This window comes from Prionailurus bengalensis, chromosome D3 (assembly GCF_016509475.1).
Source record: "Prionailurus bengalensis isolate Pbe53 chromosome D3, Fcat_Pben_1.1_paternal_pri, whole genome shotgun sequence".
In the NCBI taxonomy this organism is placed as follows: domain Eukaryota; kingdom Metazoa; phylum Chordata; class Mammalia; order Carnivora; family Felidae; genus Prionailurus; species Prionailurus bengalensis.
In genome coordinates this window covers 14,625,656-14,653,253 of record NC_057356.1, presented here as the reverse complement: position 1 = coordinate 14,653,253, position 27,598 = coordinate 14,625,656, and the positions used below count along the sequence as shown (strand labels likewise).

Below are 27,598 nucleotides of genomic sequence, written 5' to 3'. Positions count from 1 at the left end.
GTGGGGGCGAATCCCACCTGTCACCCCCCCTGGGGACCAGCACTGTCCAGTCGAGCTTTTAATGATGATCGAAATGTTCTATTCTTTATGGTCCAATACAGTAGCCACCCACCGCATATAGTTACTGAGCCCTTAAATTTAAATAGCCACATGTAAAGGTCATCGTGGCTAGTGAGAATTGCAAAGACGAATGACGTCCTTGGAGACTGGACACTCCGCAGAGGAAACCCGGACTACTGTCATGCACTAATTTGTGCTAAGGAGCTATTTCAGGGCACACTAACTGAGCATGACTGTTTCTCTGATACATTCGTTCTGTAATCCTTAGGGCCAGCTCAGTGGCTGATTTTGGAGTCTCTGATTAAGCCCGCATCCTCTACTGTTTTGCAGCACCCCCTCCGTCAGCCCCTCAGTGCCGGGCAGAGATGTCACAAGGACAGCTCACGCTGCAGCTCACCTGTCACTGGGACGGGGGATACCCAGACCCGGACTTCCTATGGACAGAAGAGCCAGGAGGTGTGGCCGTGGGGACGTCCAAGCTGGGGGTGGAGATGCTGAACCAGTCCCAGCTGTCAGATGGCAAGAAGTTCAAGTGTGTCGGGAGCCACATAGTGGGACCAGAGTTGGGAGCCAGCTGTGTGGTGCAGATCAGTGAGTCTGGCCTGCCTTGTCCCGGGTTGGGGTCCACCCATCTTCCTTTATTCCAAGAGCACCTTCTGCAAGAAGGTCTGGGAAAGAAATCCCAAGATGTCGTAGTTCTGTTTCTTCCTTTCTTTTGCTTTGTATCTCCTTCCTTTCAAACTTTAAAGATGCTTCACCAACCTTCTTGGTTCTCATCCAAACCGGTTTCTACTTGATGCATCCTAACTAAGCACCTGTTGTGTGCCAGGCACAGTTTCTAGGTACTGGAGGTGGAACAGTGAACAAGAAGTACGTGGTTCATTTATTAGCTATCTCCTGTTATGTAACAAACACCCCCCGACTTAATGGCTTAAAACAACAAATCATTTATTTATCTTATGATTTCTGTGGGCCAGGAATTCGGACAGGGCACAGTGGGGATGGTCGGTCTTGGCTCTGTGATACCTGGGTCTCAGCTGCAAGACTTCGTTCGGAGGGCTGAATTGTCTGAAGGATCTGCTTCCAAGGTGCTCACCCATATGCTTGGCAGGTTTGCTTCCTCTCCATGGGGGCCTCTCTACAGAGCCCCTTGACTGCCTTTGCAACATGGCACTGGCTTTCCCCAGAGCAAGTGATGCAAGAGGGAGCAAGCCAGACAATTGCAATCCTTCCTCTGACCTACCTAGCCTCAGAAGTCGCACGGCATCCCTTCTGCCATATTCTATTCATTAGAAGTGAGTCACTCAGTCTGGCTCCACTTTCACAGGGGGAGTGGGTGGAATTAGGTTCCACTTTTTGAAGGGAAGAGTGTCAAATGATTTCTGGTAACGTTTTTGAAATCACAACCATTCCTCTTTCCTAGGGCTTAAATTTTTCTGTGTGGGGGTGGGGGTCAGAGGAAGATAGAAAACCCAAAAACAAGTAAGATAGGTTCAGATAGGGATAATAATAATTATTTTTTTAATGTTTGTATTTTAATTTTGAGAGAGAGTACGCATGCGCTCATGAGCAGGGGAGGGGCAGAGAGAGTGGGAAACACAGAATCTGAAGCGGCTCCAGGCTCTGAGCTGTCAGCACAGAGCCCGAAACGGGGCTCGAACCCACACACTGCGAGATCATGACCTGAGTTGAAGTCGGATGCTTAATCAACTGAGCCACCCAAGCACCCCAGTGATAATAGCTATGAAGAGAATAAAATAGCTATGAAGAGAATAACTATGAGGAGAATAAAAGAGACTTTTAAAGAGTCTATCATAGGAAGAAGGCTACTCTTCCTGGGAGGTAGGGAGGTCTCCTGTGGTAGTAGTATTTTGAGCAAAGACCTGTAGGATGAGGAGCTAGCTAGGTGGGCTGAGTATTCCTGGCAGAGGGAATAGCAAATGCTAAGGCCCTGAGGTGGAAACTTATCTGGCACTTGAGGAACTGAGAGTAGACCACTGTGCGTGAGGCAGTGACTAGGCTAGATGGCTATTGTGGGTTGAATTGTGTCTCCCAAAAAAGATATGTTCAAGTCCTAATCCTGGGTCCCAGTGGATGTGACCATATTTGGGCTAAGAGCCTTTGTGGGTGTGATTAAGTTAAGATAAGGCCATGCTGGAGTAGGGCGGGCTCTATTCCAGTGACCAGTATCCTTACAAGAAGAGGGACATTTGGACACAGACACGCGAGGAGAATGTCACGTGATGATGGAGGCAGGGACTGTAGTGGTCCATCTACAAGCCGAGAATGTCCATGGTTGCCGGTGACTGCCAGAAGCTAAGAGAGAGGCACGGGATGGTTTCTCCCTGGGGATCCTCCAGAGGCCTCAAGCCTGCTGACACCTGAATTTCAGACCTCTGAGTTTCTGCACTGTGAGAGAAAGGATCTCTGTTGTTTTTGGCTACCCACTTTGTGGTACTTTGTGAGAGCAGCCCCAGGAAACGAATACCACTGGAAGCAAGGACCTGAGGGTGTTGGGCTTTGTTGGCCATGGTGAGGATTTTCCTCCTAGTGTGTCAGGACGATCCTCAGAGGTGCGGCCACGGAGGGCTGACCTGCTGAGAAGTGAGCGCTGTTATGCCAGGAGATGCGTGTTTTCCCAGGCAAGTGGCATTCCCATGGTTGACCCTTCCCCAGTGACTCATTCAGCAAACATGCCCCGAGTGGCTCATCTGTGTCTGGTACCTGGCTGGCCCTGGGCAACAGAAGGGACCAAGACTCACTTTCTACATTAGAACAGGGGTTGGCAAACGATGGCCCGTGGGATACACCCGGCCCCACTGGCTTTTTGCAATTTTATTAAAAAAATTTTTTTTTTAGTGTTTATTTATTTTTGAGAGAGACAGACAGAGCATGAGCAGGGGAGGGGCAGAGAGAGAGGGAGACACAGAATCAGAAGCAGGCTCCAGGCTCTGAGCTGTTAGCACAGAGCCTGTCGCCTGGCTTGAACCCACAGACCGTGAGATCATGACCTGAGCCGAAGTCGGACACTCAACTGACTAAGCCACCCAGGCGCCTCACAATTTTGTTTTTAATGAGATATAATTCACACAGCATAAACTTCATTATTTTATTTTATTTTATTTAAAAAAAATTTTTTTTTCCAACGTTTATTTATTTTTGGGACAGAGAGAGACAGAGCATGAATGGGGGAGGGGCAGAGAGAGAGGAAGACACAGAATCGGAAACAGGCTCCAGGCTCTGAGCCATCAGCCCAGAGCCTGACGCGGGGCTCGAACTCACGGACCGCGAGATCGTGACCTGGCTGAAGTCGCATGCTTAACCGACTGCGCCACCCAGGCGCCCCTAAACTTCATTATTTTAAAGCGTATAATGGTGGTTTTTAGTATATTCACAATGTACTATCATCAGCACTGTCTACTTCCAGAACATTTCCATCGTTCCACAAAGAAACCCTGTACCTACTGGCAAGTCCCCTCTAGGAAGACTGTGCCACTGACATTGAGGGTTATCTTTAATTTTTTAGACTTTTCCTATTTGTTAAGACATGGCGTAATTTTTAATTTGAGTTTCTTTGATCCTAGGGGAGTTGACAATTTTTATATACTAATTGGTACATAATACTATGTACTAATTGGTTCCTATATATTTTCTGCGAATTGTCTGTTCATATCTTGTCCATTTGTCTTTCTTTTTTTTTTGAATATGAAATTTATTGTCAAATTTGTTTCCATACGACACCCACTGTCCTGTCCATTTTTCTACTGGGTTCATCTTTTCTTATTATTCCCTGAGAGTATTTTATATTCACCTAGTCAGTTAATTTCAGAGAACTGTCATTGCATGCCATGGATATTTTTCTGTCCTACTTGGCTCCTAAACTGCATTTGTGCTTCATTTCTGCTAGTTATCAGCAGTTTCTGATTGTGAAGGGGTCACCTACCTGTGTCAGCCCTGTACTTTTAGGTTTCTGGGCTCAGATGTTCTTTTCCTGTTTCCAAATTGCTGACACGACGTTTGAACCCTCAAAGTAGCCCGCAGATTAGACACGACAGTTTGTAAGTTGCAGAGGGGACATCGTGTGAACTAACTTACCCACGATCACCCAGCTTGTAAGTGACTGAGCTGGCACCTGGCCCAGGCTGATCTGACTCCAGAACCCTTGCCTCCCTCAGGAACCCCTTCCGCACTTAACCCAGCAAGTCCTTTCGGGGAAGAGTTACATACTCAGCATGGTATCAGGCACTGTAGGAGTACCGAGTCCTTAACCTTCAAAGGACTTAAAATTTCCTCGGAAAGATAAGTCATAGAAACGTGAAGTAGGGAACTGGCAATATCGCAGTAGTGACCTCGATATTTGTTGAGCGCAAACCATGTACAAGGTGCTGTGCTGGGTGTTTTCCACACAGTACCTTGCTTAGTGCTCACGATCACCCTGGGAGCTAGGTGTTCATGTTATCCTCATACATTCATTTCCTGGGACTGCCATAACAAAGCACCTCAAACTTGGTGGTTTAAAGCGACAGATATTGGGGTGCCTGGGTGGTTCAGTCGGTTGAGCGTCCGACTTCGCTCAGGTCCTGATCTCGCAGTTTGTGAGTTCGAGCCCCGCGTCGGGCTCTGTGCTGACAGCTCAGAGCCTAGAGCCTGCTTCCGGTTCTGTGTCCCCCTCTCTCTCTGCCCCTCACCTTTTCGCGCTCTGTCTCTCTCTGTCTCAAAAATAAATAAACGTTAAGAAAAATGAAAAATAAATAAATAAAGCAGAAATGTATTCTCTCCTAGCTCTGGAGGCTGGAAGTTTGAAATTGAGGGGCTGGTGTGTCATGTTCCTGTCGAAGGCTCCAGGGGAGAGTCCTTCCGTGCCTCTCCTGGCTTCTAGTGCTGCCAGGCATTCCTTGGCTTGTGGCTACGTTCCTCCAGTCTCTGCCTCTGTCTTCATGTCTTCTCTGTGTCTGTGTCTCTCTGGGTCCACTCCTCTTGTAAGACACCTGCTGGTGGGCTTAGGGCCCACCCTGAATCCAGGATGATTACATCTTGAGATCCTGAACTAGTTACATCTGCAAAGATCCTGTTTCCAAATAAGGTCACGTTCTGGGGTCCCACGTGAATTTTGGGCAGACGCTATTCAATCCACTGCACTCCCTGTTATGGATGATGAAGCAGAAGCAATGGGCTTGACCCGATTCCTGCAGCCGGAAGCAGGGCACGCCTTCCGAGTGGCGGGTAATGAAGACTCCCAAAGTGTGCCGTGGACGGCAACTCCCAGGAAGTGGCTAAATTATGGGCTGACCCTGAGACAGGGTGAAAATGGCAGAGGCAGCTGACAGGTTTGGTGTTGTTTTTCCCCCACCCCTTCGTATTTTTCCTGCAGATCTTGTCTGACTCATCATTCTTGTGGCCCCTGAGTCCTGGCCAGTAATTTGAGTCTAAATATGTGCTCAGGATTAAGAAATGTGTCTGGAGAAGAGAACTGGGTGGACGTTTTCCCAATTCCAGGAGCATAGGGAAGCAGGCACAAGGCCCTAGAACCTTCCTGACTGACTCTGACATTGTCCAATTCTCCCCTCTTTCCTCTTGGTCATTTGAGCCCAGAGCTTCTCAGCCTTGATGTCCATACAGGTCACCTGCGGGTCTGGTTAAAAGCCAAATTCTGTCTCTCTGGGCTTGGGGTGGGCCCAAGACTCTGCATTTCTAACCAGATCCTAGAAAGTGCTGTTGCTGCTGGTCCTGAGAACATACTTTGAATAGCAGTGCCCTTGGGGGAGAAGAAGTCTCTGGATCATTGCCCTTGGGAGGACTAGTAAGTCATTGAAAAGTAATGTTAATGCTCACCTTTTGGGTACAGAACAGCATAGCTCCCCAAATGATGACAAGTGATACTTTTGGGGATTCCTGCTGCCCACATCTCTTTGAATTGCTTGTAGGCCCCTACACGGAAGAAATCCACTCAAATCGTGATAAGCTGAAACACTAACCAGCCCATTATGTGAAGGCCCTGGTGTCTATTCCATCTCTCGCATATCTCTGAGGGCCCTGCATCCCCTCACCCCCACCCCTGCACACAGCATCCTCTTAGGTGAAAGAAACTCTGAATTTATAGGTGCCACACTCACTGTTTGGGTGACTCAGCTTTTTGAGGGGCAAATGCTGTTTGGCAGAAGCGGATTTACATACATGACCTCTGTTTGCTGGGGAAGGGGGCACTAGGGGGATTGTTTGCTTTGCTTTTTATGCAGGATGAGGAGGCTGTGTCTCAAACTTAGGTTTGGGGGCCCCTGAATTGCAACATACAGATGAGGCATGTCACTGCTGCTGGCTTTGTGACCCCAAAGGACACAGGAGTTAACCACAGAGAAGGGGAAAGCACAATTTGGCAACATGGCAGGAACCTGACAATTGATCCAGAAGGGGGTGGAGCACCTGAGTTTCCTGAGGAAACCTACGTTTGGGTCTCTTTTGCTGACCTAATTTAGAGGGAGAGCCTTTGGGCTGCTCTATACCCCCACCCTGTCCCCCGTGTACATTGCTCCTTCCGTCTCCCCAGGGCGCCAGCACTGAAACCCTAGATTCTCTCTTGGGACAACCACCTGTGGGAAGCGTGTGGTTTCACTCTCCCAGGCAGGAGCCCAGTGTGCCAGTCTGTGCCCTTCAGCTGCTGAAAATAAGGGCTTAATATATCACCCAAGATGAATTTGCCACCCTTTCCAGGATAGTGTGCATTTTGGGAAAGGCTTTCTGCTGCAAAGAAAATAAATGGATCGGGGGCACCTGGGTGGCTCAATCAGTTAAGACTTCGGCTCAGGTCATGATCTCGCGGTCCGGGAGTTTGAGCCCTGCGTCGGGTTCTGTGCTGACAGATCAATGCCTGGAGCCCGCTTCAGATTCTGTGTCTCCCTCTCTCTCTGCCCCTCCCCTGCTCACACTGTGTCTCTCTGTCTCAAAAAAATTATACAAAAGGAAAGAAATGGATTGCTAGGGTGCACCTTAGAGTTCCCCATGGCCCACTCAAGTCAGACCCTGAGGCCACAGGGACGCTGCATTCTGAGTTGTCTATGACACACTTGTGATAGACTGATGCTCCCCCCAAGATGTCCGTGTCCTCATCCCTGTGACTGTTACCTTACATGGCAAGAGAGACTTTGAAGCTGTGATTTAAGATCTTGGGATGGGGAAATCATCCTGGATTATCGGGGTGGGGCCGTTGTGATGACACGGACCTTCTGAAAAGGAGACAAGGAGGGTCAGAGTCAGCAGCAGGAGATGTGACAACAGGTGTAAGAGCAGGTCAAGGAGGGGCCACGAGCCACGGAATGCAGATGGCTTTAAAAAGCTGAAAAGGACGTGGATTTGGCCTCCAGAGCCTCCAGAAGGAATGCGCTCAGCCAATGGCTTGATTTGAACCCCATAAGATCATTTCCAACTTCTGGCCTCCAGAAGTATAAAAGAACCAATTTGTGGTGTTTTAAACCACACAGTTTGTAGCAATTTGTTAACCGCGGCGATAGGAAATGACAGCTGCTTTACTGTCCCCTCAAACACTCTTGGCAGGCTGCGTGCCCATTTTTCATATGAGCAATCTGGTTATTACGCATAGAAGCCTATAGCATAGACATAAGGAGCATGGGCTACAAAAGCCTGGCAACTTGGCTGGTTTGCCCAACTCATCCTGGTTTGCCCAAGACTTTCCCCTTTTTCTCCCTGAAAGCCCCATGTCTTAGGAACCCCCTCAGTCGAGCAAACCAGGACTCTTATTCATCCTAATCCTAGCTGCACCACTTAACTCATTGTGTGACTTTGAGCAAGTTACTTAACCTTCTCTGGGCCTCCATTTCCTCATCTGCAAAATGGGGATAAGGACAGGGTTTTTGTGAGAACTAATTGGGTTAATAAGCGTAACCGTGCCTATCCCATAGTAGATGCTAAATAAATGTTAGCTTTTATTATCACATGAGACCAAGTGTGGTACAGAACTTCCTGTAGTTGTTTCATTAAGAAGGTAATAATATCCTTGAAAATCTCAGGCCACTGCTTGAGTCTCCTTGAACATTTGTCTTCTTTCTTTACCTTCTGCTCGCCAGGGAGTGCCTCCCTTGTCTCTGAGCCCATGAAGACTTGCTTCGTGGGGGGCAATGTGACGCTCACCTGCCAAGCGTCTGGAGCCTACCCCCCTGCCAAGATCCTGTGGCTGAGGAACCTCACCCAGCCCGAGGTGGTCATCCAGCCCAATGGCCACTATCTCATCACCCAGAATGGCCAGAGCTCCACACTCACCATCCGCAACTGCTCCCAGGTCCTGGATGAGGGCTACTACGTCTGTCAGGCCAAGAACCCGGTGGGGGTGCGGGAGGTGGACATCTGGCTGAGTGTGAAAGGTGAGTGGCCCCAAAGGAGGATGGTTGAGAGCTTCAGAGGACCTTCCACTAGCACGAGGACAGTTCGGTGCTTCCATATATGACCAGGTGGTCACTGCCATCTGGGAGAAGGCCTATCTGCTTGCCTACGACTTGACAAGGTGGACAAATTATTATCCAGTCCTACATTTCCAACATTGCATGGGGAGAAAAAAGTAATTTATGTTGAGGCACGTGGCAGGCTCAGTTGGAAGAGCACGTGACTCTTGATCTCGGGGTTGTGAGTTCAAGCCCCACGTTGGCATAGAGATTAGTAAAGAAAATATAAAATAAAGCTTAAAAAAATAATCTGTTACATCCCTAAGAATATATATTATAAAATATATATATATTTTTTTAATTTTTTTTTTTCAACGTTTATTTATTTTTGGGACAGAGAGAGACAGAGCATGAACGGGGGAGGGGCAGAGAGAGAGGGAGACACAGAATCGGAAACAGGCTCCAGGCTCTGAGCCATCAGCCCAGAGCCTGACGCGGGGCTCGAACTCACGGACCGCGAGATCGTGACCTGGCTGAAGTCGGACGCTTAACCGACTGCGCCACCCAGGCGCCCCATAAAATATATTTTAAAAATACAAAAAGTGTAAGTTGTGACGCGTAAGAGCAAAATGAACACCCAAGAAACTACCAGCCTGCTTAAGATACAGAGCAGCGCCAACAATGCGGAAGTTACTTGTAGGTAGTGTGGCTAGATTTAGGAAATTAGGACAAAGCTAAAACACCTAGGATGCCCTCTTAAATTTGCATGTCAGAAAAACAGAATTTTTTTAGCGTAAGCGTGTCCCACATTTTGCATGGGAGATGCCTATTCTAAAACATGATTCATTTTTTACCTGAAATCCAAATTTAAGTGGGCATGCTGTATTTTATCAGGCGACTCTACCTGTAGATTCCTTTCCAGTCTCATCCTGGGCCTCCTGAAAAATGTAATCACTATTCAAGAAAAATTTTACTACATAAGTGAAACGCCTGCTTTTTTCACTCCATGTTTTTGTTCCTAGGATTTATTCATGCCAATATGTGTAATTATACTTCATACCTCCTCACTGCTGTAGGATTTTCTGTTGTGTCACGATTACACAACTAAGTCGCTAATTTTCCTGCGATGGACCTGTGTATTGTTTCTGACTTTTTGTTGTTGTGATGAACAGAAGTGTTACTATGACAGTCTTTTACCCAGTTTCTCCTGTACTTTCACAGCAGGTCCCCAGGCAAATACTTCTCTGGGATATATGTAGAAGGAGTAGAAATGAAGGGTTATAGGGCATGTGCATTTGTATCTTTATTGGATAATACCAAATTATTTTCCAAAGTGGTTGTACTGATTTCCATTCACAACAGCAGTATGTACATTTTCGCTATCAGGCTTTGTGATTTTTGCCCATCGAGTATGTGTGGGGTGGAATCTCACTGTTATTCTAATTTGCCTCTCTCTGGTTTCTAAGAAGATTGAGCATTATTTCATATGTGTATTTGCTATTTGTGTTTCTTCTGCGAAATACACGTGTGTCTTTTGACATTTGCTCCTTTCTTATAGATATGTACAAGTTCTTTAGAAATTCTGCTTACTAATCCTTATTAGTTTTACATGTTACAAATATCTCCTTTTAGTTTGTCTTTTTTTTTCTTTCTTTAGGCTATCCTTTCATGAGCGTTCTTTTAGTAGTTAATTTTATGAGTCTTGTATCATTAGCAATTTTTTATGTCTTAAGACATCCTGTCTCCTCCATGGCTGCAAAAGTCCTATCCTATATTTTCTTCTAAAAAGTTTTAATGTTTTGCCTTTCACAGTTAAATCTTTAATCCATCTAGAATTGATTTTTGTGAATGGTGTGAGGTAAGGGTCCAGTTTCTCCCCCACCCAACACCACCCAAATTTGGATAGCCATTTATTCCAGCACCATTCTTGAATAATTCCTCTTTTACCCACTAATATTTCATAAATCAAATTTTCTTTTATGTGTAGGTCTGTTCTTAGATTCTTGATTCTGTTCCATTCATCAGTGTTTATGACAGCACTAATAACTCATACTCTTAATTTCTGTGACGTTATAAACAGTCTTGATGTCTGATAGACGGAGATGTTAACTTTCCAGTGTTTTTTTGTTTTTTTGTTTTTAATGTTTATTTATTTCTGAGGGAGAAAGAGTGCGAGTGGGTAAGGGTCACACAGACAGGGAGACACAGATTCCAAAGCAGGCTTCAGGCTCTAAGCTGTCAGCATGGAGCCCGACACAGGGCTCAAACTCATGAAACTCAAGATCATGACCTGAGTCAAAGTTGGACGCCTAACTGACTGAGCCACCCAGGTGCCCCAACTTTCCAGTGTTCTTTTGTATCACGTGCTTCATTTGATTCCCACAAATTGAGGAAATGAGATATTTATCTTGCCTTATGGAGAGGTCACATGCTTTGCCCAAGCTTATGGAACCAAAGGAAGACTAGGACCCAGGCAGAGAAAGGGCGATGTCGCTCTTTCACCTGCCTGTGTATCAATTTTAATACATGTTGCCCAAGCGAGCACTACCTACGGGTGTATCCAGTGGAAGACTCAACAGTGTGATTTGTCTTTGTAGAACCTTGGAATATTGGTGGGATTGTGGGCACCATCGTGAGCCTCCTTCTGCTGGGACTGGCCATTATCTCAGGGCTTATGTTGTATTACAGCCCTGTGTTCTGCTGGAAAGGTAAGGATTTCTTGGGTCCTTTTGCTTACCTTTTAGGCTTCTCGAAAGGGTGTGGGTGGGGGTCACCTGGGTGGCTCAGTTGGTTAAACATCTGACTCTTGGTATCTGCTCAGGTCATGATCTCATGGCTTGCCAGGAACAGCTCTGCCCTGACAGCGTGAAGCCTACCTGGGATTCTCTCTCTCCCTCCCTCTCTTCCCACTCTCCTGCTTACGTGCATGCATTCTCTCTCTCTCTGTGTCTCTCTCTCTTTCTCTCAAAATAAAGAAACTTAAAAAAAAAAAAAGGATGTGGGTGGGGGAAGGAGGCCCTAACTGTGCTCCCACCTGAGGTCCCATTCTATAGGCTTCTTCTTTGGGTCCAGATGATGTGCAATAATGAATATCCTAAGTACCATTCCTGAATACCCTGTCACCTCTCACGTTGGGTCAGTCTTCTCATTTCTCTGTCCTTTTGTAAATGTTAGATCAAAAACATTTTTTGAAAGACAGATACCATATGTTTTCAATCTTATGCGGATCCTGAGAAACTTAACAGAAGACCATGGGGGAGGGGAAGGAAAAAAAAGTTAGAGAGGGAGAGAGCCAAAGCATAAGAGACTGTTAAAAACTGAGAACAAACTGAGGGTTGATGGGGGGTGGGAGGGAGGGGAGGGTGGGTGATGGTTATTGAGAAGGACACCTGTTGGGATGAGCACTGGGTGTTGTATGGAAACCAATTTGACAATAAATTTCATATTAAAAAAAAGATTATACAAATATTAAAAAAAAATGTTTTTTGAGGCCGAAGTAGATGTTACTGGATATTAATTTTTTTCCTTTCTCCCTTCAGTAGGAAACACTTTCAGGTGAGTGTTCCTAGCATTGAGTCAAAAAGCCATTTCTGTGATCTGTCTTCACTGCAGTTTTTGTTTTCTCTCGTAAGAGCAATAATAGCAGCCACGGTTGAGGACCCGCCATGTGCCGGACACTGGGTGAGGGGCTTCATTAGGCGTGATTATAAACTCTGTCGTAAACTCTTCTGGATGGTGGTGGCATCGCCATCATCCAGATAAGGAGATGGACCCTCGGTGAAGTAATGTCTGCAAGCTCGTCCAGGAAACGGAGGGCTGCGCCTGCATTCAGATCCCGGTCTGACTGATTCCAAAGTCTATGCTCGCTTTACAAGGCCCGGTCTCAGGGTGGGGCACATTGCTGGGCTGTTACTGCAGCGTAAAGACGGTGTGTATGCATGAAGCCCGGCCGTTTGTGCATTTATTTCATGTCATTTTCTAAAAAGGGCTAAAAGGAAGCCTAAGTCCTGGTCTTACAGCATGTTTTGGGAGGCTGGTCTGAGCTTGCCCAGAAGCCCCTCCCAAAAGGAAACCTCATTCGGGACTAAGCAACTAAATGGAACTTGGGTATTTCATTTCCTAAGGAGATTCTGGGTGGGAGCAAAGAACTCTTCTCTTTGTTCCTCTCAACCGGTGGTATTACTGTTCTGGGGTGATCTTTCCTGGGGAAACGTCACCTTTACTGCCCTATATTTGAGAGCCGTGAAAGACTCACTTTCATTCCCTGGGCTTATTTTCTCATAGGAGGAGACAGCAAGGCATAGCGGCAAAACGCTTTGGAATTAGTGGGCCTGGGTTCAAATTGCAACTCTGCCGTTCTCAAGCCCTGTGCTCATGGAAAATCCTTGACCCTCTCTGAGCCTCTGTCTCCTCATCTGTTTCCCAGAGGGAGACTGAAAAGATCAGATGACAATGTAATGCTCCCAGCACTGTGACTGGCCCATGGCACGAATGAGAAACGTACAGTCCAGCCGGGTAGGCAGAGCCAGTAATGAATCAGACAATAATTAAATGCCAAACCGCTGGGCATTCCCAAGTGCAGTCGTGGTTCAGGGCTTCCAGGGAGGAAGAGGACTTTACCTGGGCCTTGAATAACGAGTAGGAGGAGAAATTTCAGGAAGTAGAGCAGAAATAAAGGGCATTTCAGGAAAGGAACGTAGTAGCATTCGTGTATGTGCTGTGAGAGGTACTCGGATGGTAGGTTCCTGGGACAAAGAGTCACCTACCCAAGGAGCAGGCGGAGATAATAAAACCCACCCAGGAATATGTGATTGTCTGTAGGAATCTATGGCAGCATCGCTTTGAGAGATTCGTGTGTGGAACGCACAAAGATTTTTCCACATTACAAAAGAGGTTGTGATAAATCTAGTGTTTTGTATTCGGTAAGGGCTAATATTGGAAAAAGGTATCTTCTTGATTATTTCTCCCCCTTTGGAAATTAGGGGGCAAGACATGGGTGATGTCATGGTTTTGGTGGATTCAGAAGAAGAGGAAGTAGAGGAGGAAGATGTGGCCGAAGAGGAGGAAGAAGAGGAGGAGGAAGCAGATGAGAGGGAGGAGTCGCCAAAAGAAATACATAAGCATGGCCACATCCATAGAGTGACCGCACTGGTGAATGGGAACGTAGACTGGATGGGGAATGGACTCCAGGCTCTGCAAGGTAAGCTCTTTTTCCTTAAAACCACCCTGCTAGGTTGCAGTGAGATTCCCAGTAAGAATCTTTGAGTGTGGGTTTTTCCAAGGGTGGGGAAGACAGTTAAAGTTTAATCTAGCATCTGCTATCAACTCCTGACACCACAATTAAACTGCCAAACATTTATCAAAGACCTACTCTGGGGAAGGTGCGATATCGGCCCTGTTTAGAGGAATACAGAGGACCGATGATAACTGTAAGCTGGGAGCTTTGCAAGACCAGTTAGGGTGCACAGAGTGAAAGCTGGGGAAGATTTAAAATGGAAGCAAGATTTTTTTTTTTTTTTAACATTGATTTATTCTGAGAGAGAGAAAGAGAGCATGCACAATTGGGGGAAAGGCAGAGAGAGAGGGAGAGAGAATCCCAAGCAGGCTCTGAGCTGTCAACACAGAGTCTGACGTGGGGCTCGATCTTACGAACTGTGAGATCATGACCTGAGCCCCAATCGAGAGTCAGTTGCTTAACTGACTGAGCCACCCCAGGCACCCAAAAATGGAAGCAAGATTTAACCATCATTTTGAGAGAGTAGCAGAGGAGGAATTGGGTTAATTTTGCCAGATGGATGATAGGTTTAAAAATAACAGGACCTCAGAGAGAGTCGAGTGCCTTGAGCGGCACATTAGTTAGGAAGAGCTTAATGGCACAAGTAGGATATGAGGCAAGTCTTTCAGGGCAGTGTTTGAACAAGCAGAAAGGAGAGAGTATTCCGGGTGAAGAGAACAAGTTTATGCAGGTTAGACAGCATATCCAAGTGTATGCAGGGTAGACAGTGAAAAGAACGGGAGAGGGCGCCTGGGTGGCTCAGTTGGTTGAGCGTCTGACTCTTGACGTTGACTCAGGTCATGATCTCACGGTTCGTGAGATCAAGCCCCACATCAAGAGAGATTCTCTCTCTCCTCTCTCTCTGCCCCTCCTCTCTTCTCTAAATACATAAATAAAAGCATTTAAAAAAAGAAAAGAACAGGAGAAAAAGGGGAACATATACCCGGCCCCACCTGCTCCCCCATGAAATCCAGTTCTGAGGCTCTCCAGTAAAGGACTAGAAATTGCAATGACTGAAACCTGACGGTGGAAATGGAGTCCCCTCTTGTCGACCTCACTCAGACTCAGATTGGCTTTTCCCTCCTGTACAGATGACAGCAGCGAGGAGCAGAGTGACATCGTTCAAGAAGATAGGCCAGTTTGAAGAAGAGAACTGTCCTTCGTTATCCTGTCTTGAAAGCTTTGACTTGACTCACACCCCTGCCTGAGGACTTAAAATGGTTTGGGACTCTCAGCAAAAAAGAAAAACACACACACGTATATTTCCTGCCCCCCTCCCTTTTTTTCCTTAAATCGGTTGACTTGCTGTAAGTTTTCTCATTGATGTTAAAAAGTATCAGGAACGGGCAGTATGGGGGGGGAAGGTGCGTTCGGCATCTGAGGTGCCCCTTTTCACTGTGACTTCTGGCTTTATCCAGCTTGACTGATGCTGATCTGGGGGGAGGCACTTGAGCTCTGTGCTCAGGGCTCTCAGTGCACCATGAAAGGTCAGTGATCAGCTTGCCCCAACACACAAGGGAATAATGTGGGGTCATGGCCCAGGTAAGCTGGAGATCCAGGTGGACGTCACCTCCCTGGAAAAGGTGAGGAGATGTCAGTTGCCGATGCTAGTCAGAGGGAGGCAGTTTGGCTCAGGTTTTGGAGGCTTGAATCTGGGCCCTGTTTCTTGTTTCATGGGCTCGGGCACGTTGCTTTACCTCTCCCCGGGACCTCAGTTTTCCTCATCTACCAAGTAGGTGGAATCATACCGTCCGTACAGGGTACGGTGGGTCCTAAATGAGGTACTTGTGGGTGTGAAAGTGCCCAGGAGGTGTTCAGTAGATGTTGGTTATCTTCTCTTTTGCCCTCCCTGGTGGAAGAAACAAGGTCAACTGTAAATTACAAGCTGCCACCTTGGCCTCCCGTTCTTTGTTGAATGGTTTCAGATGAGAGCTCTCCTGATGGTATTTGCTTCCCCGGAGGTATAGTTCTTTTCAAAAGAGGTAGGGGCCCATAAGAGGAAGTGCCTTTCACTAGAACCTCTCATTTTGCAGAGCTTCATATTTATACAAAAGCCTCTTAGGTGACACCCTATTGGTTTTCAGAATTTCCCATTCTTCCTTTCTCCTGTGGCTTTGAAAGAAGGCAGGAGAAATGTTTTGCAGGGGAGTATCTGGTGAGAAGTACTCCTTGGGCACACAAGTTCATCCGGCCTCAGTTTCTAGATCTTGGAAATGGGAATGAGAAAACTTGTTTCCTTCCCACTTCCTAAGGAAATAGATTACAAGGCTACGTTGATCAATAATGCGAAGTTTGGACTGAAAATAACATATGATGAGTTTAAGCTGCTGTTTCCAGATCCCTGGACAGTTCAGAGATTTGTGTTTTTCTGATTTCATCCAAATCTCTTAAACATCAGGGACCTACTAACGGTGCAAAAGATGTGTGCTAAACCTGAAAATCTGATGACTTGAGTTTGCACTCTTTACTGTTCATATCCTGCCTAATGGGCAAGACGTGGGGCTTCATGGAGAACTTCCTTTCTCCAGCAATAGGGACTGGGACTCCTGTGAGACGAGAAGCTGGTTATCTGCAGGATTACCCTGGAGGTGTGGTTGGGACAGGTCTACTTTCTTGGATGAAAAGACTGAACTGAGAAAATCACTAGAAGTGAGCCCTGTTCCCAGCTCAGAGCCCTGGCAATCACAGGAGCTGGCTGCAATTTCTACCCCTCAGGAATAGCTGCGACCTGCTAACAGTTCTTGTGTGCTGGGTCTTTTGCTGCATTGTATTTCAGTACTTAACCACTCTGGCCAGCCTGAGTTAGCATTGTTTCAGAACAGGAGACTTTTTTTTTTTTTTTTAATTTTTTTTTCAACGTTTTTATTTATTTTGGGGACAGAGAGAGACAGAGCATGAATGGGGGAGGGGCAGAGAGAGAGGGAGACACAGAATCGGAAACAGGCTCCAGGCTCCGAGCCATCAGCCCAGAGCCCGATGCGGGGCTCGAACTCACGGACCGCGAGATCGTGACCTGGCTGAAGTTGGACGCCTAACCGACTGCGCCACCCAGGCGCCCCCAGAACAGGAGACTTGAGTTGAGTTGCCGCTAAAGTCACTGAACACTGAGCTTGTCTCCCTTTAGAATCTTCCGTCATTAAATTCCTGAGGAGCCCACTCTGCAGAGGCAACCATGTTTAAAAAGAGAATAAGAAAAGAAACAGGAAAAAAAAAATCCTTAGGTAGGAACACAGAGAATGATTTGTAAGATCACTGAGATGCTTTCCAGAACTTCCCTCTTCTCTTGCACACGCACTTGATGATCGAAAATCTTCGGGGAGGGGTTGTTCCACTATCAATAGGGGGCTTCAAACACTATAAAGCCTAGATTAGCTGACCCATGACTTCTGTCACTTATATCTGAGCCCTATGTGCACATTAATATAGCTGGGTCAATTAAGAGCGCAGGTACTGGGGTTCTTCAAGCTTTAAGGATTTTTACAGAATTAGGGCTTGCTTTTATTTTAAGTCGACCCCCACCCCCAAAATTACAAGCATGTTAACAGTGGGTTACAAAATCTGTGTGGCAAAGTCCAAGTTGTTACGTTGCGCTGTTACACAATCTTAACTGAATGTATTGTGAACTGCAAGATCTCCTTATCAGAAGCAGGAAGATAAATACTGAAGGGCTATCACAACTGACATTTCAGCACGGGACACTGGGGAAGGGCTCTGGCAATCCTGTGGCTTTGATATTAGTCCTAATTCTCACAAGTACACGCAGGCCCTATTACTGCAGAAAGCCCGTGATGGAAAACTCCAGAACCCATGCACCAACACCTGGAAAATCATTCCTGCCGGGTAAAGTCTATCATGATGCAGTAAGTGCCATGGGACTGACCAGGAACTGCTGCAAAGAAAAATTAGCAGATCCCTCTGCGTTATTTACATTTTAATATTTGGTGTGTGTGTGTGGGGGGGGGGGGAATGGGTAAGAGAAATTTATTCTGAGGTTATAATGTGGATTTTTTAAAAAAGATTATGGAATAAAGTTATTTTTAAATAAATATTTTAATGGTCTTGATTTAGACCTGATTAATAAAACTGAGAGATTTGGAGAAATGGGTTTAACCTCCCCCAGTTTTTTTGTTTTATTTATTTATTTTTTTACTAGCTTTCCCATATTGGTAACAATAGCAGTCTCTTTGCCATTTTATTCCTTTCCTTATAGGTACTCTCTTATGCTTACTGAGACACCATCACCTTTCCCACCCTCCCTGAGAAACTTGTTCTTCCATTATTTTTTTTTTTCTCCCTGTATACACCTCTGTTTTGGTCAGACTGCATGCACCCTAACATGAGAGGAGCAATCATCGTGGAGACCACAGATCTGCTGGACTGTCTGAAAAGATGACTTGTATCAGCTGTCCCTGTAGTTGTGGCTGGTCTTGGATTTCTTCACCGGGCTCAGCTAACTGGAGCCCCCATAGCGTCTCACTTTACCTCACACTTGAGGTGGCACCACTCACACCCCTTCCCTTTCCTATTCTAGGCCCAGACTACCCCCCCCCCCAGTTCTTAGAGGAAGCTTCAGGTCAGTCTCCTTCTTAGGTCATCCCTCCTCCAACCCCTCACACTCCCTTTCTTCACTGCCCCCCAGGCTCCCTCCCCATTGTCCAGCTCTTTATCACAGCTGTCCCACCTTAACTTCCTTCCTTGCTAACCGAACCCATGCTTCCTACCTTAACCCCAGTATCCCCATGTTCCTTCCAACCCAGCCCCTCCCCCCTCTTTTTTTTTTTTTAACGTTTACTTGTTTTTGAGAGAGAGAACACAAGCAGAGAGGCAGAGCGCCGGGAGACAGAATTTGAAACAGGTCCCAGGCTCTGAGCTGTCAGCACAGCCCAATGTGGGGCTCGGGGCTCGATCTCACCAACTTACATCATGACCTGAGCCAAAGTCGCATGCTTCACTAATGGACTGAGCCACCAGGCATCCCCAGCCACTCCATTTTAATATGTATGGGTTTAATCAGAGCTGATTTCTGAGCCCCCACTTGGACTTCTGGCTGTTTCACTTCTCTCCTGCTGCTCCTGAGCACCCCCTTTCATGACCTTCAGTCCTCCTAGGTCACAGCCATTTTTAACCCAGCTTGTCCATTTTCGGACCCCCACTCTTCTTGGATCCCCCCTTTTTTTCTGGCCGGCTGTCCCTTTCTCACCGCCCATTTTAATCTTGACCTGGTCGTTTCCACACACACACACACACACACACACACACACACACACACACACACAAACACACCCCGCCCCAACTGTCCACTGGGCTTGTCTTTGATTCCCATTTTTAAAAACCTGCGGCTTACGCCTTCCTCTGGCCCTCGGCTTTCCTCCCGCCCCCTGGGCTCAGCTCCTCTACCTGGGCTCCCATTTAAGCTTTGAGCTCCGGGCCTCAGCTCTTTATTCTCACTTTATTCTCCAGGCTCGTTCCTTCCCTGCCACCTTCTTAACCGCCCGGGAGTTCCTGGACCCCTCCCCCAATTCTGTCCTAGGCCTTCGCTTTTTGTCTCCCTTTCCCCCAGTATCCCTGATCCCCGGTGTCTTCAAGTCCTTGTTCTCACGCGACAGTCTCCTGTCCATTCGCTCCCCCTTCCTCTTCACCTGGTTCCCACCCCCTCCGGTTTTCTTCCCGCCCCATCTCCTTGCCGCACCCCCTTTTCTACCCACACCTCCTGTAACCCCTTCACTATCCCCCCGCCCGCCCCCCCCCCCATTGTCACCAGCCGCATTCCTTCCGCTCCCGGTTTCCCTTCCGCCCCATTCCTTCCCACTCCGTTCCTACCCCTCCCTCTCTTCTCTTCATCCCCGCTGCCCCCCGGTTTTAGCCTGCTCCGCTCACCTGCCCCCCACCCCCCCGCAGCTTTCCCTCAACCCCGCCCCCCGGTTTGTATCCGGTCAGCGTTCACCTGCCCGGTCCCCCCTCCCCGCTTTCCCTCAGGCCCCGCCCCCCCGTTTTGCCCTGTCTGCGCCCCACCTCGCTTTCCTCTCAGCCGCGTAACCCTCCCCTCTGTTTTATCTTGCACCCGGGTTTCCTTTAGGTCCCCCTTCGGTTTTATCTTGCCCCCACTCCACAGTTTTCCCCCAGGCCCCGCCTCCCGTCGCCCCGCCCCCGCGCGTCCCCGCCCGCGCCCGCCGCCATGTGACGGGAAGCAGCTGATGGCCTCTCCGGGCGGCGGCGGCGGCGGCGGCGGCGGCGGGCGCGGCGGCGGCGGCGGCGGCGGGGCCGGGGCCGGGGCCGGGGCCGGGGCGGGCGGCGTGGGGGCGGTATGAGGGCCGGCGGCCCGGGGGGCTGAGGCGCCCGCCGCCTGCCGCGGGGCCGCACGCGTCCTCCATGGAGGCCGGAGGTGAGCGGGGTTGGGGTGCGCGGCTTCCCGCCGGGCGGGGCCGGGGCCGTTCTCCCCGGGGGCGGGCGGGGGCGCGGGCTCGGCCGTGGGAGGGGCGCGGCGGGGGGTGCGGGGCCTGGGCGGTCCGCGCGGGCAGGCGGCTGGGGGCGCGCCCGGCGCCCAGCTTTGTTTCACTTTCGCTGTCAGCGGCCGCCACCCGGTCTCCCGGCCGCCGCCGAAGCGACCCGAGGAGCACGGGCCATTGCGTGCCGGGGATCCCCGTCCCCCAGGACAGTGGGGGGCTCCCGAGGCCCGACGCCTACGCCCAGGGAGAACGCGGGGGTTCGCCAGGCCCTGGGGGGGGGTGATACCCAGGGGGGTGGGTGCCCAGGTGCCAGGTGACGCAGGTCTGGATGGGAGTCCGCTCTGCCCCTTACGAGCAGTGTGCTCTTGGACGGACCGCATAACTCGAGTCTGTTTTGTATCTGCAAAATGGGGTAATAATAGCACGTGCCCCAGCGGGTGGTTGGGAGCTTCCCAAACTTGCATAGTCATAAGAATGGGGTCTGGGGTCCCTATTAAGAAAATTTATTGCGAGCCTCTCCCGGTGGAGACTGATTGGTAGAGGTGGGGTGGGGCTGGGGATGTTGATCCTTGCTGGCGTGTTTGATAGGGCAAGTGTAGGAAATACTGATGGGTGAGGTTCATGCTTCTACCCTTGTTAACAGCTGTCATCAGAAGACGTGTGGAAGTCTGAGAATATCAGATACACTTGGAGAGTCAGTCCAAATGAACATGTAATCTCGGAGTGCTTGTTATGTGTGCTTGTTACGCGAAGGCAAAACCTCCAGGTTATCCCTCCATCTCCTCCCTTCCACTCACCTTGCCTTTAAACCCCACCTGTGCAGAAATTTGGGGTGGGCTTGGGGTTTATTCTGGGAGTTCCAACTCTTGAATATATACCCCCGTGCTTAAAGGCAGTGTCTTTAGAGAAAATTCTCAGAAGGGGTCAAGGCCTAGGGTTCAGAATTTGTTCCAGAACCTCTTGGTATTCTTCCAGTGAAGTTCACGCTTCTTCTTGGTCTGGAGAATTCTGATTGTTAATGTTTGTGTTTCCCAGGCTTGTTTGATGGAGCCAGGGATTGTGGGTGGGTAGGTTCAAATCAGGGTATTCCCTGGGGTGGTGTAACTTTTTTTAATTTGGGAAATGACATTTCTTTGTTTGCCGCAGTCAGGCATTCAGTAAAAGGTGTAGAGGCAGCTCTCTCTGCCTTCCCATCCAGATAAGGGCTTTCTTTTCAGTGAGTGTGTTACCACTTTTTAAATGGCCCCTACTGTTTGTCTGAATCTTATGTGAATCTTTTTATAGCTTCCGCTGTTGTTTCCATTGACTCCTTATACTTAAAACTGAAAGCGATCTGTAGTTAGTCTCCCTTTTTAGCTGGAATCTGTTTCCAGTTCTGAGTTTTTCCTGATGATTGACGACCGTGTTTTGGGGTGTGGGCAGAGCTGTTGAGAGCTGCCAAGTTACTGTTAAAAAAAAAAAAAAGGCCAGAGAGTTTTATGTTCTTTTGAAACTGAATAAAGCCCATTGTAATGGGATTACAATGGACAACAGTAGATATCTTCAGAGCAGTGGTTAGAATTCACTTATTCTTTCGACAAATATTTATTGAGTATCTACCGTGTGCCAGGCATTCTCTAGGCCAGCCCTGACCGATAGAAATATAATGCCACATCTGTAATTTAGAATGTTCTAGTAGCTGCGTGAAAAAAAAGTGAAACCAATTTTAAAATTGTATGTGTCAATCCAGCATATCTAAAATATATCATGTCAACATGATTATTGATTTATTTTAGGTTTTTGTTTTTTTTTTTTTTTGGTACTAAGTTCAAAATCTGGTGTATGTTATATACTTAACAGCCCATCTTAATTCGGACTTGGCATATTTCAGATGGTCAGTGGTCAACTGTGGCTAGTAGTTACTGTATTGGACAGTACGGCTCAATAGCGAGCAGATAGGCAAGTTTGGGGTGCGGGTGGGGAAGAGAGAGGCAGTGAATACATGAAAACAAGTAAACAATCAAGAAAAGATGAGTGAGTGGTGCCCATAAAATTAAATGGGGTGAACGGAAAGAGACTGACCGATAGTAAGACCAGGAAGGTCTCAGAATGTGACATTGACACTGAGCCCCTGAATGGTAGGATGCAGCAGGCAAAGATCTGGGGCCTGCCAGGCTGTTTTCCAGGCCCAGGGAACAGCTAATGTCAAGATCGCAAGGCTGGACAAACCAGCAAGCTTCCCGCTGGCTGGAGTCCTAGCTTTCTTCAACATTTATTTTATTTTTGGGACAGAGAGAGACAGAGCATGAACGGGGGAGGGGCAGAGAGAGAGGGAGACACAGAACCGGAAACAGGCTCCAGGCTCTGAGCCATCAGCCCAGAGCCCGACGCGGGGCTCGAACTCATGGACCGCGAGATCGTGACCTGGCTGAAGTCGGACGCTTAACCGACTGCGCCACCCAGGCGCCCCTGGAGTCCTAGCTTTCTTGTCTGTGCTCAGGTGAATCTCCTTGCACAGAAGCAGCCCATAATAAGTATCTTTCCATTCAGTCTGTTTGTCCAAGTACATCCCAATGTTGGGATGTACAAAAACCCTGATCCGTGGGCCTTTTCACTAAGAAGGGCCACGACAGGTGCAATCCCGGATGAGAGCTGGATCCTCTCGGCTCTGTTTTTTGTTTTTGTGGGGGTCTTTTTGTTTTGTTTTGCTTTTTAAGTTCTCCACTAATTATGGCTTTTTCCCCCCAGCAGCCAAGTTTAGTTTGGGTTCAGACTCCCCTTCAGAATTTCTTTAACTCTAGAAACGAAGAGATAGGAGTCAGTGAGTTCTTTTCTTCTTTTGGCTCCTGGATTCCTGAGCCTGAAATAGCAGGAGATTAAATCTCCATATCACAGAAATAGAGTGTGAAATCTGGGTATGGCTCATGTTTAAGAAGCATTTCGTATGAAATGTTTGGCATAAGCGTCATGATACTTTAAGGGGCTTCATTTTGTTTATATTTAAAGAGGTATACCACATATATTTTTTTCAGCAAATACTGACTGCCTGCTCTCTGCCAGGAACTCCGCTACGCACTGAAGAGAAACATACAAGGTCCCTTTTAGCATGGAGTTGGTGTCCTGGTTGAGGGGAGACAGATACTCCTCATCGTGGTGATTGTGCTATAAAGAACACGATGTTGAGGAGTTGTGAAGGAGATTGACTTGGGGCAGAGAAGAGCACTCTAAGGAGTTGTTATTTGAGCCAAGACTGAATGAAGAGAAGGGCCAGTCATGGAAGGGCATTCCAGGCGAAGAGACCAGCTGGTGCAAAGGCCCTGAGTTCGGAACTAATTGGGCACTGTGAAGGGGTGAGTGAAGGCTGGAGTCAGGGGCAGGGAGAGGAGAGTCATAAGCCCAGGTGGGGTTGAAGGCAAGGGGCCAGGTTATGTAGGACTTTAAGGGCACAGTAAGGAGTTTGAATTTTTAAGAGTGGCTGAAACTGATCACTCTAGGAAGTGAGGAGAATGGATGGCGGGGGCCAGAGTGGAAGCTAGGAGAGCAGTTGGAAGACTGCTCCGGAGAGGTGATGTTGATGAAATGGTTTGCATAGATTAGAATAGTAGCCATGGAGATAGAGAAGTTAGGTTTGCCAAGTGTTTTGGAAACAGCCCTGATAAAACTAGTTAATGGATTTGGTTTGGGAAGGAAAGAAAAGGAGTCAAGGGGGACCCCTTTTTATATTGTGCAAAGCCTCCACAGTGCAGGTTGTGGGAGAAGTGACCCAAGTGTGAATATTATCAGGGTGGGATAGAGACATTTCCGTCTAACAGGAAAGAATGTGCTTCCGCATCAGTCGATGACATCCAAGTTGCTCCACCTTCGCTCTCCCGACATTTTAAGCGAGATAGTCCTTAGTTGTGGGGCTGTCTTGTGCACCGGAGGATGCTTGGCAGCCTCCGCGGCTTCTGTTCATTAGATACCAGTAGCACCACCCCCAATCGTGACAGCCAAAATGTCTCCAGACAGCGCCATGTGTCCCCAGGGGGGCAAAGTCCGTCGAGAACCACTGGATTACGGGAAGGAAGCATTGACAGAGATTAGGGCCAGGCCGCCACAAGAAAATATCCAGGAATAACGAGAATGAAGACAACACCACAGGGGGTGGCTGGGTAACATTGAGAGACCGGTTTCGGATTTAAAATATAAAGTAACTTCTTACCATGCTGATAGTCCCATCCAAAGGAATATGCTCCCATAGACCAGTACTTGTGTAGATGAAAAGATCTCACGTACAGATTTCTAGGAGGAATTACCTATACAAATAACAGTTTATTTTTTATTTATTTATTTATTTATTTTTTTTAGTTTGTCTCTTAATTTTTTCTTTCTTTTTTTTTTTATTTTTTATGAAATTTATTGACAAATTGGTTTCCAAACAACACCCAGTGCTCATCCCAAAAGTTGCCCTCCTCAATACCCATCACCCACCCTCTCCTCCCTCCCACCCCCCATCAACCCTCAGTTTGTTCTCAGTTTTTAACAGTCTCTTATGCTTTGGCTCTCTCCCATTCTAACCTCTTTTTTTTTTTTTTTCCTTCCCCTCCCCCATGCGTTCCTGGTAAGTTTCTCAGGATCCACATAAGAGTGAAACCATATGGTATCTGTCTTTTTCTGTATGTCTTATTTCACTTAGCATCACACTCTCCAGTTCCATCCACGTTGCTACAAAAGGCCATATTTCATTTTTTCTCATTGTCACGTAATATTCCATTGTGTATATAAACCACAATTTCTTTATCCATTCATCAGTTGATGGACATTTAGGCTCTTTCCATAATTTGGCTATTGTTGAGAGTGCTGCTATAAACATTGGGGTACAAGTGGCCCTATGCATCAGTACTCCTGTATCCCTTGGATAAATTCCTAGCAGTGCTATTGCTGGGTCATAGGGTAGGTCTATTTTTAATTTTTGAGGAACCTCCACACTGCTTTCCAGAGCAGCTGCACCAATTTGCATTCCCACCAACAGTGCAAGAGGGTTCCCGTTTCTCCACATCCTCTCCAGCATCTATAGTCTCCTGATTTGTTCATTTTGGCCACTCTGACTGGCGTGAGGTGATACCTGAGTGTGGTTTTGATTTGTATTTCCCTGATAAGGAGCGACGCTGAACATCTTTTCATGTGCCTGTTGGCCATCCGGATGTCTTCTTTAGAGAAGTGTCTATTCATGTTTTCTGCCCATTTCTTCACTGGGTTATTTGTTTTTCGGGTGTGGAGTTTGGTGAGCTCTTTATAGATTTTGGATACTAGCCCTTTGTCCGATATGTCCTTTGCGAATATCTTTTCCCATTCCGTTGGTTGCCTTTTAGTTTTGTTGGTTGTTTCCTTTGCTGTGCAGAAGCTTTTTATCTTCATAAGGTCCCAGTAATTCACTTTTGCTTTTAATTCCCTTGCCTTTGGGGATGTGTCGAGTAAGAGATTGCTACGGCTGAGGTCAGAGAGGTCTTTTCCTGCTTTCTCCTCTAAGGTTTTGATGGTTTCTTGTCTCACATTTAGGTCCTTTATCCATTTTGAGTTTATTTTTGTGAATGGTGTGAGAAAGTGGTCTAGTTTCAACCTTCTGCATGTTGCTGTCCAGTTCTCCCAGCACCATTTGTTAAAGAGACTGTCTTTTTTCCATTGGATGTTCTTTCCTGTTTTGTCAAAGATGAGTTGGCCATACGTTTGTGGGTCTAGTTCTGGGGTTTCTATTCTATTCCATTGGTCTATGTGTCTGTTTTTGTGCCAACAAATAACAGTTTAGACAGACCCAATGTATTAAATCCTAGATTTATACATAGAACCTCAGGAAATGACTATTCTCTTTGCAAAGGAAACTTCTTAAATTTTCTTTAAATAGCAAAGCCACCAAAGGCTTGATATGATTAAAATGCTATTTAAAGAGAGAATCTTCAGCAGCACATTTATTTTATAACACAAGATCATACCCACATCTATAATGCATATACCAGGAGATATTCTATGTATACAGATATGCATCTCTCTATGTATACATGTTTACCACCCGTTTCATTGAACACAAGATACCAAGGTTCATATGTATCACTGAGAAAAAATGCTGCCTATTTAGCTATAAAAATTCACCGTTTGTAGGATATATCCTGATTTCAGTGGTCATATATGTGAAAAGACCTATAAAGATGTCTCCTAAAATATATGAAATAGGGGCGGTTTAAATCAGTATCTATCTGGTAACAGGTATAAAAAGGGTCAAGGTCTTGAAACTAGTGAAGTGGAACATAGACATCAGGAAATGACCTCATTCGGAGTGGAAGGCAGTTTTTAGTATATATCATAATCCTAATTAGTAGTCAGAAAATCAATTCTGAATGCCTTTAGCTTACGAGCTTCCATTGAGAACCTTCCTCTGGAGTAGAGGCTTGAACTAGGAAATGCCCTTCAGGTGGAGGAAGAAACACCAGCGCAGCACGTGCTGTTCACAAGGCACTGTGCTGGGGCCCTGAGAGAAATGAAAATGAACTCCTTTTGGTGTTTGAACAAGGGCGCTTAAATCCTGGTGGAGGGTGGACCAGAAGGAAATTGGTAAACTATAGGAGAGAATGAAGTCGGCAGGGTGGGACTCACTTCCGCTTTAGTAGAGATCATAGAGATAGGGATGTGTGCTAGGGATTCTCAGAAGCTCAGGTGTGCATACCAGTGAGCTGTGTGGGGCCTGGCCAGGTGAGACTCGTGTGGCCAGAGGTCATGGAAAGGAGGCGGGGCCAGTGGTCTGGGGTTCAAGGCCCAGGCTCTGCTGCTGTTCTGTGTACACAGGTGGGAGCCTGGAATGTGTTTCAGAGAAATGTCCTGATGTGATGTGTGTTTCAGCTTTAGCGGAGTTCCCTGGGGCGGGGAGGAAAATCAGGAGAGTCTTGTAAAAGATCTGGGCAAGATGGGATGAAGGTTTAAAACCAGAACAGACTGGAGATGGAAATGGAAGGCCAGATCGAGAGGTCTGAGTGGCAGGAAGCTGGGCAAGCACTGAACATTTTAGCCTCCGCGATGGGGAGGATGCTGGTGAATGAGAGGGAACCTTCTCGTGTCAGATATTCCTTCTTTCACCTGCTTCCCAGTGGCAGGTTCTTTTAAGGAGACTTTAAATACATTTGAAGGCCTCCTGATCTGCACTGTCTAGCTAGCGTGGTCCAGCCTGGTCCATCTCTCCTCTTTCTTCCTCTTCGAGCATTCATAGGAAAACGAGGCCTCCATTCACTGGGTTCACTGGCACAAAGGTTACTGTGAGTCACGGTTAACCAGCGGTGGCCAGTGCCAGAACTGAGTAACCGCACTGGAATGTGGCCTGTGGCTACTGCTATTGCCGCAGGTCATTTAAATGACAACTCCCTCCCGGAATCCAGAATATCACCCATTGCCTTGGGGAGACCGAGGCTTTCCTGGGTCTGAGT

At 47.3% G+C, this 27,598-nt stretch overlaps 2 protein-coding genes across 5 annotated transcripts in view; both read left to right on the top strand.

Moving 5' to 3' along the window:
- Positions 1–15,196, top strand: part of VSIG10 (V-set and immunoglobulin domain containing 10) — a 34,016-nt gene extending 18,820 nt beyond the window's left edge. Inside the window, exons 4-9 of one of the 3 annotated variants that reach the window (XM_043557715.1) lie at positions 391–651; positions 8,139–8,432; positions 11,048–11,158; positions 11,993–12,005; positions 13,433–13,650; positions 14,817–15,196. In XM_043557715.1, coding sequence (XP_043413650.1) covers positions 391–651; positions 8,139–8,432; positions 11,048–11,158; positions 11,993–12,005; positions 13,433–13,650; positions 14,817–14,869 — 950 coding nt within the window. In that variant the 3' untranslated portion in view covers positions 14,870–15,196. Of the gene's footprint in view, positions 1–390; positions 652–8,138; positions 8,433–11,047; positions 11,159–11,989; positions 12,006–13,432; positions 13,651–14,816 lie in introns of all 3 variants that reach the window. The other 2 variants (XM_043557714.1, XM_043557716.1) reach the window with 2 other exon arrangements.
- Positions 15,197–19,989: 4,793 nt separating this feature from the next.
- The window catches only part of WSB2 (WD repeat and SOCS box containing 2), a 24,527-nt gene continuing 16,918 nt past the window's right edge, over positions 19,990–27,598 (top strand). Inside the window, exon 1 of one of the 2 annotated variants that reach the window (XM_043557710.1) lies at positions 19,990–20,107. In XM_043557710.1, the coding sequence (XP_043413645.1) occupies positions 20,095–20,107 (13 nt within the window). In that variant the 5' untranslated portion in view covers positions 19,990–20,094. Of the gene's footprint in view, positions 20,108–23,235; positions 23,501–27,598 lie in introns of those variants that run through there. The other variant, XM_043557711.1, reaches the window with a different exon arrangement.